Source organism: Metarhizium robertsii (assembly GCF_000187425.2).
Source record: "Metarhizium robertsii ARSEF 23 chromosome Unknown MAA_Scf_8, whole genome shotgun sequence".
Lineage (NCBI taxonomy): Eukaryota > Fungi > Ascomycota > Sordariomycetes > Hypocreales > Clavicipitaceae > Metarhizium > Metarhizium robertsii.
This window is the reverse complement of record NW_011942226.1, coordinates 953,006-966,309: the sequence shown is the minus strand read 5'-3', so window position 1 is coordinate 966,309 and position 13,304 is coordinate 953,006. Positions and strand designations below refer to the sequence as shown.

At 48.5% G+C, this 13,304-nt stretch overlaps 5 protein-coding genes across 5 annotated transcripts; 4 read left to right on the top strand and 1 right to left on the bottom strand.

Annotated features, from left to right (window-relative positions):
• Positions 1-1,599: 1,599 nt before the first annotated feature.
• MAA_01082 (uncharacterized protein) lies at positions 1,600-2,348 on the top strand (the record flags this gene model as incomplete). Its single annotated transcript, XM_007819080.1, has 2 exons — positions 1,600-1,634; positions 1,682-2,348. 2 exons carry the CDS (start codon positions 1,600-1,602, stop codon positions 2,346-2,348), a joined length of 702 nt encoding a protein of 233 aa, XP_007817271.1.
• A 599-nt stretch (positions 2,349-2,947) lies between these two features.
• MAA_11500 (kinesin light chain) lies at positions 2,948-4,490 on the bottom strand (the record flags this gene model as incomplete). The annotated part of the gene is made up of 3 exons (XM_011413494.1): positions 2,948-3,689; positions 3,739-4,364; positions 4,413-4,490. The coding sequence occupies 3 exons, from the start codon at positions 4,488-4,490 to the stop codon at positions 2,948-2,950; spliced, it is 1,446 nt and encodes a 481-aa protein (XP_011411796.1).
• Positions 4,491-5,537: 1,047 nt separating this feature from the next.
• MAA_11499 (uncharacterized protein) lies at positions 5,538-5,801 on the top strand (the record flags this gene model as incomplete). The annotated part of the gene is made up of 1 exon (XM_011413493.1): positions 5,538-5,801. The coding sequence occupies one exon, from the start codon at positions 5,538-5,540 to the stop codon at positions 5,799-5,801; it is 264 nt and encodes an 87-aa protein (XP_011411795.1).
• Positions 5,802-6,076: 275 nt separating this feature from the next.
• Positions 6,077-6,469, top strand: MAA_11498 (transposase; the record flags this gene model as incomplete). Its single annotated transcript, XM_011413492.1, has 1 exon — positions 6,077-6,469. The coding sequence occupies one exon, from the start codon at positions 6,077-6,079 to the stop codon at positions 6,467-6,469; it is 393 nt and encodes a 130-aa protein (XP_011411794.1).
• Positions 6,470-7,115: 646 nt separating this feature from the next.
• On the top strand, positions 7,116-9,375 carry MAA_01081 (serine/threonine protein kinase; the record flags this gene model as incomplete). The annotated part of the gene is made up of 2 exons (XM_007819079.2): positions 7,116-7,588; positions 7,749-9,375. 2 exons carry the CDS (start codon positions 7,116-7,118, stop codon positions 9,373-9,375), a joined length of 2,100 nt encoding a protein of 699 aa, XP_007817270.2.
• Between the last annotated feature and the right edge of the window lie 3,929 nt (positions 9,376-13,304).

The window sequence follows — 13,304 nt, the reverse complement described above, 5'->3', positions numbered from 1 at the left end:
TGCTGTTTCATGTTCAACATAAAATACTCTTAAACTTCTAGCATATAACCGCCAAAAGCTGATCTTCTTAATAAGGCAAACAAGCACGGCGTTAAGGGTCTCGCGAAATTAGTTAGCTACAACAAAGAAGTCACTAGTATAAGCAGGTTACGTAAAGGTCTGGTCTTCTCAACTTCATATAAGTTTCGTGGCGTATTACACAGTACTAATACGTTATTCTCTCAATCGTAACCCCCGCTAAGCCAATCTTTTAGCCAGTTTCCCGGTCTTAGCATTACCAGTAGCGGACACAAAAAGAGGAAGTTAACGGATAGGTTAAGCAATACGTCTAAGAGATCTCGGCCGAATAGTCAGGTGGCCGACACAGAGCGCAAAGAGAACGGAGCAACTTACCCCGCCCAAGAACCACAAGGTACCAGTCTTGTTCAGCAAGATCACGACCAGACACCTTATGCCAACCGCATCTTTCGCGTATTAGCCATCTTGCCGGCGGGACAGTCTATTACCCAGTTCAAGGGTGTTATCGAGCTGCTTAAAGGCCTTTATAACGCCATCAAAGTGCATTAATCACTCTATACAGACAGGAAAATTTTACACCAAGACATTTCCAAAAATAATATTATTATTACTAACCCAGAAAATGCCAATAGCTTCAAGGGCATACTCATCAACCTTGACTTAGCTAAGGAAGAAGGCAAAGGTCCTAGTAGGGCCCGGCATCGGACAGGCATAATGGAATTTATGGCTATTGAAGTTTTTCTAGGAATTTCGCACACATATCGCCATGATCTTGAAGTATTCTTTTATATTCTAATATGGCTCTGCGCTCGTCGAGGCTGGGCATTATCAAGAGCGTCAGGCCGGCGGCCGAAAAACAGTATACTATCGCGGTAGTATACTGGAGGTTATAAAGATATCGTGCAAAGCAAGCGTGGGGATATAGACAAAAATAGACTAGAAGTCATTCTGAGAGAATTTCCGGAAGTATTTGATAGTGTTAAGCCTTTATGCAGGGTAATAAGGGATATTCTGTTCCCGCATAAGAATAGTCTCTTCACTGGCACCCCACAGGATCCGAGTACCCTGTATGATCCAATCATCAAAGCATTCAATGATACTATAGCAGGGATTGGGCTGGGAGAAGCAAAGACGTGATACATCACGCGAAATAGTATAAATGATGCCGCCTCCGGAATTACACTTCTTTCCAGGTTCTCTATGTGGCACGGAGCGTAATATACCGGGTAGGTCTAACCGATAACAATAGCATGCCTTTCACGACCAGTAACCGTTCCAGATAGTGTTGCGGAAAATCATGTAAATCACACAGTCCATCCAAATCCCTCCGCTGATGTTTATCCCCACAACAAAAAGTCGCAGGCAGCCCCACACAATTGATAGTCAAAACGTGCCCGGGGGTTTCCGGTTAATACCGGGTCATCTGGCTTCATCACATGATTCTCAAAGCCGCAAAATCTAAACCTACGTAATAGTCCTGTGTTAGCCCCATTTTGCGTCCTTTAACCTCACCACGACCTTTTTCACGGGCATAAGGCGCTTTGCATCGAGATGACAGAGGTTTTACGGTTAGGCATCAATATGACTAAGGAGACTCTGATCGCCTCAGCGAGACTGTTAGTTTATATCTATACTCAAAGATCTCTTTACTAATCCAGGGTAGCCACAACCAGTTTCCTCCCAATACGTCGTTTCCTCAGATAGACGTACTATCCGAAGGATTCAAAGAACTCTGTGCAATCATTACAAAATACAACGCCCAGAGCCGTTTCCGACTGCGGCTGCTCCATCGCCACACCACCATTCCTAAAGAACAAATATTGCTAGGTACTAGCATTACAAAACCGCCCGGCTTCTGGACCAGGCCTACACCCATTTCCGACGTCGATTTGCAGAATATCCATCCCCACATTATCTCGGTAGATAACGAAGCGAGAAATGGCCGTCTATTCCCCTCCGAATTTCGCGAGGGTCCGCCAGCCAGTAATTGGAGCATCGAAAGCGGATTTTTTACGGAGTTCACCGACTACCTTCGGGTGAAGGGCTGGGAAAATATTTTTAGGCTTGAGATAATACAAGGTCAGACTGGGAAGATGATCGAGTTTTCTTTCGATATAGGGAGTCTTCTGCTTGAAGAGGCGGAGGTCAGTGGGCAGTTCGAGTCTCAGGAAACTGCATGGACTATCAGGGTCAGAGACGGTGCTGTCGACAAAGATGGTGAAACACGGTGTGTTATTATACAAGGCCAACACCTCAGAGCCACGAAAATGCTTGTGAAGAGCGTGTCGGATGTTTTGAAGGTATTGAGAGATGAAGGTGTATTACTGTAGTACATAAGTCCATGGCCTTTAACTTGATGTCCTTGCCGACCTTTAACCCGCGAATCAGCATCATAACACTGGAAGGCCGCCAATAGCTTGCTCGCATGCTTGAAAGAAGTCCGCTATCAGCTGCTTGTCCAACACTTCTATCGATACAAATACTCTGCCTTCAGTTTCGTTCCAGAATGTTCCACCAAACCCATCTCGTTAAATCAGCTCCATGAAACACTCTAATTTGATCGAGTATACCCCTTCAAATATCCTATTTGCTTCCGGAGCGGGTGAACGTATGAAAACCTCCCGTCCAAATGGCTTAACTATATCGCCCAACGCCTCTGAGAGCCTTAATAAGACGAATGGTACGAACCCTGGCAGGCTTCCGAACCATATGTCGCCCATAATATCGGTAGGCCTATCGAAAACCAACCGTTGAAGCAATTTCTTCTCGAATTGAATTACTCCTTTAAAGTATTAGCTGGCTCCAAATTCGTACGACAGCGATACTTACCAAGAGAAGTTGTTTGTACGTTTGAAGTTACTGGGGAAACTGAAGGAAGAACCGAATGTTGACCTGCTGGAATTAGCAGATGCCATTAGAATCGAGGCTGCTAGCTACCTGTGGTGACACCATCCGGCTCAGCGAGGCTAGTCGGTGAGCCTGGAAGCGAGTTTTGAGCAACGGGAAAACCAATGATGGAAGTCCCGCTATCGTGATTTAAGAGAGAGCTAATATTGTTGATACCTGATCGTCCAAACCTTGAGGTATCGGAACTTGATTCCACTTGTCCCTGCTGTTCATCTACATTATGGACTTCTGTTGTTTTCAATGGAATGTTGACAGGCTGTTGTATTTGATCATTGGTCGTTAAGTGCCACTGGCCACATTCATTGGGAGCAGGTGTCGAAAATTGTGCCGGGGCTCGAGGTAACTGACGCTGAGGATCTCCTCCATGAGCCCTATTCTGCGCGCGAGGCGCCTGGAGAGGTGCCAGATCTCCGGTGACGCTCTGCAGCTTTCGCCTCACGGATGCAGTACCTCTTTTTCGAGTTGCTTTGATCACGCGATTGGCACCTTGCTTTGGTAGAGGTCCTGGTTCACGTCTGTTTACATCGACATCGCCGGGAGCCGATGCAAAAGGCTGGTTCGAGGGATATCTTAGTTGAGACTGCTGGTCAGGTTGAAATTGGAAAGGAATGACATTCCGAAAAGGTTCGCGTAAGGCTTGTAGAATTTGGTCGCTCAAATCATTCCAGCCTCCTTCCTCGCATTTACAAACAATGCCAAGTTCTCGAAGAAACTGGGTAACCTTGGCAAATGTGCTCCCTTTAACTGGCACATACGTCTCCCAGCTGTAGAGAATTTAGAACCGTTATCAAAAACACAGACAGTGTGACTTACACAAGATCGCTGATTTTCTCAGGAAACAGAAATAAGCATCCTGAACATAGCGCATTCATGAATCCACGGTACCTTCGACCTATCTTCGCCCAGCCAACCACCCTTTCCCGAACGATATCGCAATTATGCTTCCCTGATTGACAAATTACGGCAACCACAAAGGAAACACCACCATTTTCAGTTTTGTGAAGTAGATTCTTTGTAGCATCGAGCTCTGAGATGAGGTCATAGTAGAAAGTTGTCAGAAATCTCCACAAGATCCTGCAAAGAATGCGGTCTGTTTCCACGTTGCAGGTATATTCATAATAATCAGACGGAGATTGAAGGTCGACACCGTTTTTGGACCACTGACGTAAAACATCACGGGGGTTTTGTTTAAGAACCTCCGCAACCTTTTGAGGGATATTGATGTCTTGAGATTGAATTGACCATAATGAACCGAGCTTGTATGACCGAGAATTCCTGTTTTTGGCCGTTGGAATCCAGTCCTGGGGCGGTTTATTTGACTGGGATTTCGAAATACTGTTATTTGATATTGCTTTATCCCATGATGCTAATATCTTGGCAAGATTGTTGTGGGATGTCTTTGGGAGCCTTAGGAGATGCTGTTCGATCTCCTCGGCACACTACGCACGGTTAGTGAGGTCAATTCCCCGCAAGTCAAATGGAATTACCTTGTCGTTAATAAGTAGTTCTTCTAAAGTCTGGTGCTCCAATCGTGAGCGTATGTCCTTGCTAAATTGCTGACCCATTGCGGAGGTGAAGAGATGGAGTGAATGTGTTGGAGCGTTCAACGCGGGGCGGTCTGTCCAGAAATAAGGTGGACTTCCCGACCATTAACCGTAGACGCTGAATGAGGAGCTAGCACTAGCGCCGCTTTGGACATACCAAACGTTCCAGAACGTTTTTAAATTGGGTTACGGTGGACACCACGATTTCTCAGCTGTACAACTCCTACAGCCAAGAGGGAACAGAACAGCCCAATGGGAAATCCGCCAGAAATCCATGTCAACAGCCTGTCTCGGTGTTGCTGTACACAAAATTGAAAACCATCATCAAGGTGGCATCGACTCAACCCGCGTTCAAAGAATGGACTAGTATTAATATAGAAAGGTGTCAGACAATTGAGGGTCACAAAAGATCGAGTATAATGGCGCCATAGGCGCCAATTGTATGGAATGAGAATTATCTAAGAAGCATCGTAACCGTACAAAGTAGATTGCAGTGGTTGTCTTATATAGACAACAGCCTGATTGAAGGACTTCTCTCCCGAGAAAGGAGAGAAGTCGGCTGCTGGGTAGGCTTGAGATGTGACAAAAGGACATAACAAATCCGTTGATGAAGTTTATGCACGAGCGCGCTTCCTCCGATGAAGATGGAATGTGTCCCAGAATCAAATAATGCGAACCACTGGGACTAGCAGATACAGTGCCTAAGCAATTCGGAATATGATGTGAGCCTGAGTAACGACGATGAATAGTATGACATTGGTATGAGATAGCCCGTAGTTGAATCCCCCCAGATGTTGTGATACAATCCCAAAGCCGGCTGAGGGTTCTGCGGCTGTTCCATTAAGAGGAAATCGAAGAGGATGGGACTACGGTTTGTCGTGACAAATCATGAATGCAAACACGTAACCTACATGTGATGTGGCTAACAGAACAGTTGTTGGCCAAATGTCGAACAAAAGCTGCTCAATTGATCAGGGATAACACCGAGAACGCCAATGTGGCTTTGTAAACAACTCTTCACCTACGTATCAGAGCTTTTCTGTTGCTTCGCTGTTGATAATATGACAGATGGCAAATGCCCTTGAAGGTGGCTTGTCGTGGATCTCTGTACACGTCCTGGTATCAAAGGAGTACCATGCGAGCTTTTGGCGGGGCCCAATAGGTGCCCCACCAGCGGTGCAGCCTCTCGCACAGCCCGCTCAGATGGAGCGGGTTGAAGATTCCAACCACTTCCCTGACGACTGTCTTCCTCCAGAAGACGAGTACAGTTCTCGAGAGGCCTTGTACGCAGCGATCAACGCTTGGGCAGCACCAGAGGCTATGCATTCGTGACCGGATGGCCAAGGAAAACACCCAATGGCAGGCAACAAGTTGTCTTTAACTGTGACCGTGGTGCAGGTCGCACCCCAGATGCCTTAACTGTAAGACAGCGGCGCACTACTACAAAGCGTACAGGATGCCAATTCTCCGTTCTTGTGAAGGAGGGTCTTGATAAAGCCTCTTGGAAGCTTACGCATCGTCCTGGTAGCGAATATGCTATCCACAACCATGAGCCAAGTACACAGAGGTCTGCGCATCCGGTCCATCGCAAGCCATCTCCTGCCGATATGTCAACCGTTCACAACCTTGGCAACGAAGCCGTGGCGCCAAAAGAGATCAAATCTTACCTACGCAACCACTCGGAGACTCTTGCGACCCAGCAAGATATCTACAACTGCATGGCGCAAGGCAAACGAGACCTCGCCAAGGGCCAAAGTAACATACACGCTCTCGCTAATGAGCTTGACAGCGAGGGATTTTGGAATCGAATGCAGCTCGTTGAGTATGGACGGGTCACAGGCGTGTTATTTGCCCATCCACAGTCACTTGCATCCTCAAGTGCTATCCGGATTTGCTCAGATTGGACTGCATTTACAAGACGAACAAGTACAAGATGCCTCTTCTCGACATCGTTGGAGATGCCTGTCAAAGATCATTCTGCGTTGCCTTTGCCTTCCTGAGCGGCGAAGACGAGAGGGATTATATCTGGGCGCTAGATCGGCTACGGTCGATATATGAACTCTGCGGTGCAAGGCTTCCATCTGTTATCCTCACAGATCGCTGCCTCGCTTGCATGAATGCTGTATCTCATTCTCGCTGCTTCCCGGCTGCAAAAAGTTTGTGGGTTCGCTCTAGCAGATGTTGCAAACGTGGGCTCTGAATCACGAGGCAGACTAGGCACCATTAGCTGCTGTAAACCCTAACTATGAATCGGACTGTCACAATGCATTAATGACATTCAAATACTATCAAGTAATCAACAGTTGAATTCAGAATTTCTTGACTAGAGTCGCTGCTTGAGCGGCTGAGAAATTTTGGCTTATATCAAATGGCGTTGAAATTGCTGAATTTTCTCGTTCTAGTAGATACATGGAGATACGGAGAAATTGGTAACTTAACGGAGTCCGAGTAATAATGTTATCTGTCCATCCGCAGACAGTTGGCCATTGTGTGAGTGCCCCAAGCCCCGCTAACTACGCATGGATGCACGGACAAAAGTGCGGCCACATCCGAGTAGATAAACAATCCAGCCTTTGTGTCGTCATATGGCCAGACCGAGTTCATTCGTTGCCAGTAATCGGATCGTCAGTATACGCGACAGGTACGATGGATGACATCGAAGCCTTGCGGCGAAAGCTCCGAGAGGCTGAGAACCGCGCCCTAGAGGAGCAACGACGGCGCGAAGAGGCTGAGAACCGCGCTTTGCAGGACCAACACCGACGCCAAGTAGCCGAAGCACTCACCGCAGCTTCCCAGCCACAGAACCTTCAGCAATATCTCGAGACATGTCATTCGCTTCATCTTGCTATTGAGGTGGTAACAAATCGATCTTTGACTACGCAAGGAGAAACCACCCACCCCACTGGCCGAATTTTCCCTCGACGAATTATCCCCTGGGACGATTTTGCAATGAGACAAGAGGAGATCTGGAACGACCTGTCGATTAGCGAGCTGTTTTGTGAACCAGCATATCCGTCTAATCATCAGATGGAATACGTCAGGTCATTGCTCAAACCTTTTAGCAGTGAAGTTGGGCTCCGGGATTTCGAGCGCGATGTGGTAGAAAACGCGGTTCAGAAGTTGGTCGATCGAGCAAACACAGATCCATTGCTGCGAGTTCTCTCGGTATCCAGGGAACAATGACGTTTGAAAGCCAAACGAATCTCGGCACGACTGACGATCTTATATTTGAGCCCATGGAACACATGTCATTGGACCGAGATGACACGGGTGATACAGCGCAAGGATCTGCCCCGAAGCAGGCGCCAGCTCCCAAGTCCCGTCGCAAAGCGAGGGGAATGGGCAATCGGGCGGATCATTTTGTATATACAGGACTTCAGAGTGCCGAAATGTCCCAGCCCTTGCTGTTGAGTACAAGGCACCGCACAAATTAAGTCTCGACGAAATCATCACTGGTCTTGAGGCGGAAGTTCAGCCGGAACGTGATGTGATTAACAAGGACAGTCAGGGCTTTGTCTTGACTGCCCGACGCCTTGCCGCCGCTGTGGTCACTCAGCTCTTCTCGTACATGATCGGCAAGGGCATTCAGTTTGGTTATATATGCACGGGTCAGGCATTAGTCTTGCTTCATATCCCGAACGATCCTTCCACCGTCTACTTCTCGGTATGCGTGCCAAATCAAGATGTAATGGACGACGACGAGACGAGTCTCCGTCGTACAGCCGTTGCACAGGTTTTCGCTTTCATTCTCCAGGCTCTCCGCGCCAGGCCACCACCTCAGATGTGGCATGACGCGGCCGAGACACTCGGTATATGGACTGTCGAGTACGATGATATTCTGAGGGATATCCCACCATCGGAGCGCAAACGCAAAGAGCCACGTGCGTCTCCTTATAGACCACAACATTGGAAGGGCTTTAAGAGATCCCCAATTCGGACTCGCTCCCGCTGCCAGCAACCAGGCACCAGCGTTGAACAGCCGAAGGAGGATGACGAAGATCCCCCGTCGCCTACTCCAAATCCATCTCGCACAAGTGGGAAATTGTTACCCTCGATGAGCAAAAGCTCAAGCTCGAAGAGTGGGAATCAAGGACGGCGCAGTGGCCGGCAGCAACAGCGGGGCGTAGTAAAGAAGTCGGATATTCAAGACCGGCCACTCTGTACTCAGCGTTGTCTCCTAGGATTAGCACATGGCAGACCCTTAGACAAGAGCTGTCCCAGCGCAAGTTATCATGGGCAAAGGCACATTAGTCGACTTCAGTTCCGGCGGCTCGTCCGACACCAACTTGCTGTAGACCGTGGATATGATGCAGATTGCGCGCCGCTCCATAGATCTGGCTCGCGTGGGTCACTCTTTAAAGTGCGGCTGACATCTCACGGCTACACACTAGTTGCCAAAGGTGTTGAGGGCGCAGATCTTGTCTGCCTGCAGCACGAAAAGGATATATATGACCAACTCCAACCCATCCAGGGAGAGTACGTCCCTATATGCTTGGGCATTATTGTTCTGGCCATACCATATTATTATGACAGCGGCATTTGGGTGCATTTCATGTTCCTCAGTTGGGCTGGACAACCAATTCTTGACTGTGTTGACCCGGCTATGAAAGCAGGTATTGCCACCGCTGTTGCCATGGCCTACAGAGCAGTGCACAAGTTGCGCGTTCTTCACCGTGACGCACAGCCCCGTAATATCCTATACAATACGACTAGTCGTGGGTTTATGGTTGTGGATTTTGAGCGCGCGGAGTTCCACTGTCGCCGGCCGTTGGTCTCAATTAAGCCGAACCTGAATCGGAAGAGAAAGCGTAGGGCAGTACAGAAACAAAAGAAGAACGACTTTGCGAGAGAGCTGGAGTCTGCCGTGGCAAATGCATTAAGTTGTGTCGTGAACTTACCCTTTTGAGAACCGGATCTACGTGGACGACGTTTAGCTGTATAACTGACGGTGCTGACTAGATAGATTCGCGGCTTTGATTTGGATGGTCGATCTTTCGTCACGTTCATCTCTGGGGGTGTGTGTATGTATAAATGGAAAAGGGAGTTATTATGGAGATCAGTCTTCTTGCGGAACCGTCTCTTCGTACGCACCCTCTCATCGTAGCATTAGAACATAATGTTAGGGGAACAGCACCATAGCAACTATCGGAGAGAGGAGGAAGCTGCAACAACCAGCAGCCATGGCCACTGCTTCCCGCAACGTCTGACCACTGGCAATCGGAGTACTCTCACTCTGTCATGTGCGTTGTAGACACGGGCAAGTCGCTCCTAGTTTGCGGGTATAAGCTCTTCCCAACGATTGCGTATTATTTTCAGTCTCTACGTCCATCGCTTTGGGGCTCACTGTCTTCGCTAGATGTTTCCACAGTCTCCTGGCAAGTACGTGCGTTGTGGCCGGCCTCGCCACATGTGCCACAGTGCCGTCCTTTCCTGTCATTGCGTTTCCCCCGACTGCTTTGCCGTACATGTCGCTTAACCTGCCCGCTTCCCGTTTTTGAATTATTAAGCTTGGAAGCAATCCAAGTCTCTGACTTATTTTCCCTCCTCCATGCTTGTAGACGGCGTTCTTCCAGCTGGGATAATAGACGGTGTTGACCAGATAGATTCGTGACTTTAACTTGGATAGTCGACCTTTCGCCATCTTTGCTGCCAGGGGTATTTATATTTAAGGCATCTCCGCAACTAATCGTACTAGCCCTAGATCGGGTTTCAAGACCGTAACCTGAGTTGGAAACGTCATCATACTCGGGCTCACATCCCGTACTCGGCACATCCTTGCCCACAAAGTGCTGTAACAACGATAATGCCTCTATGAGGGCTGCGCGTAAAGTCGAGCATGATTTGCATTGGCTAGCGTGCCTCATATACTGCATTCCGGGTAAATAGTTCGTCTGCTGTGGTGCAGCTAATGGCGAACAACTTGCCTCTGCTTTACGAGGTAGACGCGCTGTGGCTTCCTCGCGGCGGCGAGAGCTGCACTGTCCCGAGGCGCACGTTGGCACAAAAGCACAAGCGCTCGAGTGAATGTTTGCAGGAGCGCTGAGAAAAGTCACATTATGAGTTGTGGCAGCATCTAAGCCTCTCTTTGAATAGCACATAACGGCACGTTCTCCAGAGCCATTGTCGTTCCAATTGCTGTTATCTCCATGGGAAGAATCACTGCCTTCATCAGCGGAAGACAACTTTGGCCGCTTCGTCTGCCGTTCATCAGTTGTTTCAACGCCGTCATCGTCATAGGCTAGCTGTTGTTTAACATTCGGGTTATTGGGCTGTTGATCCGCCTGCAGCCAACGATGACAGCCCACATCCTTTTCGCGAAGATTCACCGGCGAATGGGTCTCAGTCCTGGCTCCAGCACGAGATTCGCCTGGAGATGGCAGAAATAGCGGACATGTAGCGTGATTGCTGTTGTTTGTTGATGGCCTTGGTGAGTCCACGGTGATGCACTCTTCGACTCCGAAACATGATTGCACTTCGGCCGATTGCCAACACGCAGTCTGCGCTGACTGTAATGCAAGACTGCTTGAAGTATGGGGACGCTCGCAAACCACTTGATTGGCCTCGTTATAAGCAGAGCAGATATCCCCGAGTTGCAGAGCTGCACAAGAGTCGCTGGATAAATCGACAAGTGTAGGATTTATAAACATCGTATCATTTACTTCTATAACATGTTAATGTCTTCAATTCGAATAGTTACTCCGACAGCATCATCACCCGTCATACCATGATCCTCTGACATCTCAGTTACTGCCTCGTTTTGCTCGAGATTTTCCTGAGGCACAAACCCCTTCGAATATGTCTTAGGTATAGAGACCTTCTTCGATTTTGGTAACCGTTGAAGGCTTGGATCGTAGGACTTGAACTTAAGCGGTTTGTGCATGATGCAGTGGAGGAAAAATGTCAGTGAAATTTATAGTCGAACGAGATTCAGGGTCAGAATATTGGAGAGGGAGGAGGTGCTTCTGATATAGACGACTGGGATGTCGGGCTCCAAACAGGGTCACATCTTCGTGCCGTGCTCTTGCTAGAAGAGAAAGCGGACCACTCCGACCTGAATTATACCAGTCATTCCCTATGCAGTCGGCTCCTTCCTGTAATTTATTTTGGCTGTTCGACCCCCTTCATGACGCGCCGTGACAACAAATCAAGGCAGGTGATATGAGCGCTTCCGGGCTACAAAGTCCCGTGGAGCCAATCGCAACTCTTACACTGCTAAGATGAACGCGGGAATCATGTCGCGATGCATACTGCGGCTGGTTGATCAACATCGTCAGCCAATCCCTTGGTCGGAGAAGACGCCAATGTGACAAAACGGTCCGACTCAGCTGTTTAGGGGTGGCAGCTTCGTCACCGCACCTTCTGCCGCAGCTAGTGGGAAACTAGTGAGCCTTGTTTGTCTTGCCAAATGCAAACAACAGGGAAAACGAGGCAAACTGGTGCCGCGTAACCGGCCAGCTGACGATCCATGACAAAGTATGTTCTGTCTGTGTGTCGCATTCACTCACCATGATGGTGATGAGTTTGACCTCACAGTGTACCTCAGGCATAGTGAATATTATTAGCGGATGCCATTGTTTAGTCTGTAATGCTGTTACAAACAGACTTGGGAGCGAGCTGCGAAGCCATTCGGTGCGAATTATGTGTCCTAAACCTAATAGCTTAGACACGTCCTCTTCAAATCCGTGGAAAACTATCCTTGCATAGGGGCAGGGCGAGGGTGAGGGCGTTCGGCCTTCTACTGCTTGGTCGAGTAAATGGAGCAAACTAGTCATCAAGTCCATAAAGTGATGGACAACGTGCTACATGCATCTCCGGAGGCCTGTTGGTCGACCAGGTTCGTAGCAACCCAACCGTTCTTGTGACTGGGCGGACGAAGATGAAACGCTGAGGCGTCGACATTTACATCATGTCGTAGCTGCCTTCTGTTGATCTTCACCTTCGGTCAGTCCCCGAAATGAAGCCGCCTCCCATCCGTAGCAGAACAATCGAGACCGCCATCGACCCAATTTCCTGTCCGACTCTGCAGCCAATCTTTTGATGTCGATGCTTTTCTTAGATTGGTGTCGTAATGATTACCCTCCCTGAACTCCTGGCAGAAGTCCCAGCGAGGTGATGAGTGCAGATACGAGCTGCCGGCTGAAATGCGTCATCCTTTCTTCCCATGATTGGAGGGCTTGTGATGGTTATTTGCAAAAGTTCTTGCCTTCTTGAGTAATTCTGAAGGGGCATGACGTGTTCCCAATTGTGTCGAGACTTCTGCACTGACGAGAGTCTTCAGATAGTTTTTCCCTTTCGGGTAATTTTGGAAGAGGTCTGCGAGGTTGGTCAGCTAGTGAACATCGAACCGACCATTTCCAATCCAATTCAAATGAAGATCCCAGTCACTAGCGGTCGGCAGAATTCCTCAGCTGCGCCCCGGGCATCCCGTACTTGTGAAAGGAGGTACGGACATCATGAAAGTATCAGAGGATCCAGCGCTTCGGCTGCGTTATGCGGTGGTTAATGTTCCTCCTCGTTTGTCATGTTGATCGTGGTGTGTGGGCAACGTAAAGGTTGATGAGTAAGCCGGCACTAAAGAAGAAGAGAAAGGTTAAAAGAACAACTTGAAGGGACTCGACGGTACTTGTGGGCGGAGTTGGCGAGACGGCCGCTTTATAGGCGACGCAAAAGCGGCGAGCGAAGGAGGGGCTGAGAATTCCCCGATAAGGGAACCACCGCCTGTGGTGGGCCAAGCCCACCATTTCCCGAGGCGGACAAGCCGTCGTTTTTAATACTTTTTTTATTATATTATTTTTAATATTATATTTTTAAAAAAAATATTAATAAAATTTATAA